The sequence below is a fragment of the Phytophthora parasitica genome (assembly GCF_000247585.1).
Source record: "Phytophthora parasitica INRA-310 unplaced genomic scaffold supercont2.31, whole genome shotgun sequence".
In the NCBI taxonomy this organism is placed as follows: domain Eukaryota; phylum Oomycota; class Peronosporomycetes; order Peronosporales; family Peronosporaceae; genus Phytophthora; species Phytophthora nicotianae.
This window is the reverse complement of record NW_008649017.1, coordinates 240,766-243,753: the sequence shown is the minus strand read 5'-3', so window position 1 is coordinate 243,753 and position 2,988 is coordinate 240,766. Positions and strand designations below refer to the sequence as shown.

General features: G+C 47.8%; 2 protein-coding genes across 3 annotated transcripts in view; one reads left to right on the top strand and one right to left on the bottom strand.

Annotated features, from left to right (window-relative positions):
- PPTG_23147 (hypothetical protein) overlaps positions 1 to 69 on the top strand; it is a gene marked incomplete at both ends in the record, with an annotated part of 1,396 nt that extends 1,327 nt beyond the window's left edge. Inside the window, one exon of the mRNA XM_008908696.1 lies at positions 27 to 69. Coding sequence (XP_008906944.1) covers positions 27 to 69 — 43 coding nt within the window. The remainder of the gene's footprint in view (positions 1 to 26) is intronic.
- On the bottom strand, positions 1 to 861 carry PPTG_12999. 2 transcript variants are annotated; one of them, XM_008908694.1, is made up of 3 exons: positions 442 to 861; positions 303 to 370; positions 1 to 238 (listed from the first exon to the last, which is right to left on the bottom strand). In XM_008908694.1, the coding sequence occupies exons 1-3, from the start codon at positions 839 to 841 to the stop codon at positions 101 to 103; spliced, it is 606 nt and encodes a 201-aa protein (XP_008906942.1). In that variant the 5' UTR covers positions 842 to 861; the 3' UTR covers positions 1 to 100. The 2 variants fall into 2 exon arrangements, with proteins under 2 accessions (XP_008906942.1, XP_008906943.1); XM_008908695.1 differs by lacking the exon at positions 1 to 238 and having other exon boundaries at positions 253 to 370.
- Positions 862 to 2,988: the final 2,127 nt, after the last annotated feature.

The following is a 2,988-nucleotide window of genomic DNA, read 5'->3' as shown; positions in this document are numbered from 1 at the left end:
GTGTTCTCGTTACGTATCTTGCACAGCCGCGGAACTCTAACTGTGTTAGTACTGGAACAGCATCGATAATACACATCTGAGTTGCTGCAACGAAGTGAATTTATCGAGCGGCGAATGTAACGAGACAAACGGCGCCGATGAGCATGCAGTGCAGCGAGATGAAGGTCAGGAACACGTAGAACCACTTGATCGTGCGCTCGCCGACGCATTTGCCCGTCCACGGACAATGGTGATCCAGCTGCAACAGCACTCACACGTTAGTAGCTAGGACTCAGTTCCTCTTGATCGCTGGCAACACGCACCTCTCTGACACAGACGCCGCAGTCGGAGCAATGGGACGCGTTTAACGGCCGTCGTACCTCGCATTGTGCTGCACAACCAGCCGCATCACACTAATTAGACTCCTTCACTTCAAACTAACGACTATTAGAGAGCCTGTACCGCAGATAATGCCAGTCTCGACGTCTCCTTGCAGCGCGTTGGCCACCTCCAAATCCTGGAACACAACGCCGGGGTCGCTGCATGCCACCATAGTGAACGATGCTGTGGTGAGGCAAATTGACACCACTAGCGCCACCTTAAGCCCCAGTAGCATGTCGTCCGCGAAGAAGAAGAAGGCAGGCCCGATCGCCAGGCAGTAAGTCACCAACATGCAGCCCCAGTGAGGGCCGACGTGACAAGTCGATGGGAAGTATCCATAACGACGGGACAATGAGCACAATACATGCGTGCGGCCGACGCGCACGCAGCAGCGCCCATTTGTGCGTGTTGAAGGGGTGTACTTGGCTGTGGGCTCGACTTCTTCGCCCTGGCGCGCCGAGAGCTCCGCGTCGGCCGACATGTATCGTCACTAGTTTTTGCTGATGCAGTTTCATAATGTGGTGCACGTGAATATCGTGTAAGAATGTGTGGTACTCGAGATTGTGGTTTTTCTATTTAATATTATAATATATTGTGCTTTGCATATATTTTGGCTAAACGGATCAAAACAACTATCTGTAATTGCAATGGCTAGGTATAGCAAACTAAGGATTAGCAGGTGGCAACCAGATAGATATCACGCCTCCGTAAATATAACCAATCAAAAGCTCAGAAACAAAAGAAGGGTTCGTTTTGAAAATTCGGAGTAGATTCGGCTTTTAAGTCTCACTCTTATCAATTCAACTCCACTATGGCGGTGAATCCTCTGCCATCCAGCAGTTTGCGTCAAAACCGACGCGATAGTCAGTGTAGAATTTGACTAGCGACGAAAAGCCATGTATTCCGTTGATATCAAGTGGCGTGGCGTAGTTCTACTGTACGTCTATAACATTGACGCTGCTACAGTTGCTTCTATTTTCGGTGTTTCAGAGCGCAGCTTAAGTCGTTGGTATTACGACTTTAAACAGACTGGGAACGTATTAGCCGAGAAAACAAGAAATCGATCGTCAAGGTGGCCGGATCATGTGTGCTCATTTGTGCGAGAGTATGTCAACGCCCACCCCTTTTTCTACTTTGAAGAGCTTCGAAAGGAGCTACAACTTCAATTCGGAGCTTCGATAAGCCTGACAGATTCAACAATTTGCCGCGCGTTACGGTTCGATCTGGGATTAACGCGCAAGGTCCTAAGAAAACGTGCGAAGGAGAGTGTCCCTAGAGAACGACAAGAATATATCAACCGTCTGCTATCGTTTTATAGTGGACCTGATCAACTTGTCTTCGTAGATGAAACGTCAAAAGACGGCCGGTAAGTAACTTCGTTTTATCAGTTTATTTTGTTTTACTTAGGCTCCATGCGGTTATCAACCTATTGTTTTGTCAAACAGATCTGTATTGAGGAAGTATGGGTGGTCCGCCAGGAATACTCCTGCTCATGCTGTACTACCGTTTAGCCGAGGGAATCGAGTTTCGTTGCTAGCAGCGGTCGATGTCAAAGGATTCTTTGGTTGGGGAATTACTGAAGGTACTTTTACGAGAGCGACATTTCATGAGATTTTCAAGACCAAAATTGCGCCTTACCTGAATCGATGACCACTACAGAGGTCAATCGTCATCATGGATAATGCAAAAATCCACACGTACGAGAACTCCAGGAATTGGTCCACGAAACGGGAGCTATACTGATGTTCCTTCCTCCATATTCCCCAGACTTAACCCAATTGAAGTCACCTTCTCACTTCTTAAGAGGTGGATCCAACGAAATGCAAATATGGCATTCCAAGCTGACCCAGTTGCGGTGATGAAAGTTGCGCTCTACAACTGCACACGACAAAAAGATTCTGTAGGTTTTAATATTTACAGACATTGTGGTTATCATTCACAAAAACTTGAAACACAGGTCAACTAGATGTATTTAATGTGATCTTTCCATTTCATTCGGCTCCATGTGGTCTGTATCGGCAACATTTTGCGCTGGATCAGGCGTGTCAACCTCTATTGGTCCTCGAAAAGGAGGGCACAAACTATATGGCGGTAGACCAAGGGCATCGCGGAGGTCCGCTATGTTGACTGTTAGTGGAACTGGAATGCCGTGGATTTGAACGCGAATGATGCGATAAGCTGCATCGTCCTGTAGTTGGGCAGAAGCGATTTCTTCATTCATTCATCTTTCTTGCTCATCAATATGTAGAAGCTGTCGGAACGTCGTATTCTGGGGAATTTCAATATCACTGCCCTCGGGAAGTCTAGCCTGCGCAACGGCCATATAGTTTTGTGTAGCAGGTACACCAGCAATACCAGACTTCTGTAAGAAAGCGGCAACACGGGGAATCTCTCTTGAATACGCGAGGCGGTAGCTCGACGAAGCGAAGTGCTTGACGTTCGCGACTCTTTGGGGATGTATACGAAGAGCTCAAGAACAAACCCGGCTTGACCACTTTTCGACGCCGAGCTGTGTGCCACACACCTTCTAACTGCGCTTTGAACGCGCTGCTTTCAACAAGTGGGACGTAGTCTTTTTGCTTGGCGTGATTTGATGGCTTCAGGAAGACTGCGAAACCAGGCTGCCAT

What these genes read in the sequence shown, in the direction of transcription:
- PPTG_12999 (XM_008908694.1), bottom strand. Translation starts at nt 841, where the DNA reads ATGTCGGCCGACGCGGAGCTCTCGGCGCGCCAGGGCGAAGAAGTCGAG. An exon ending in CGAGACTGGCATTATCTGCG is followed by an intron (nt 371 to 441) that starts GTACAGGCTCTC and finishes CTGGTTGTGCAG; the next exon opens with CACAATGCGAGGTACGACGG. An exon ending in GCGGCGTCTGTGTCAGAGAG is followed by an intron (nt 239 to 302) that starts GTGCGTGTTGCC and finishes GTGCTGTTGCAG; the next exon opens with CTGGATCACCATTGTCCGTG.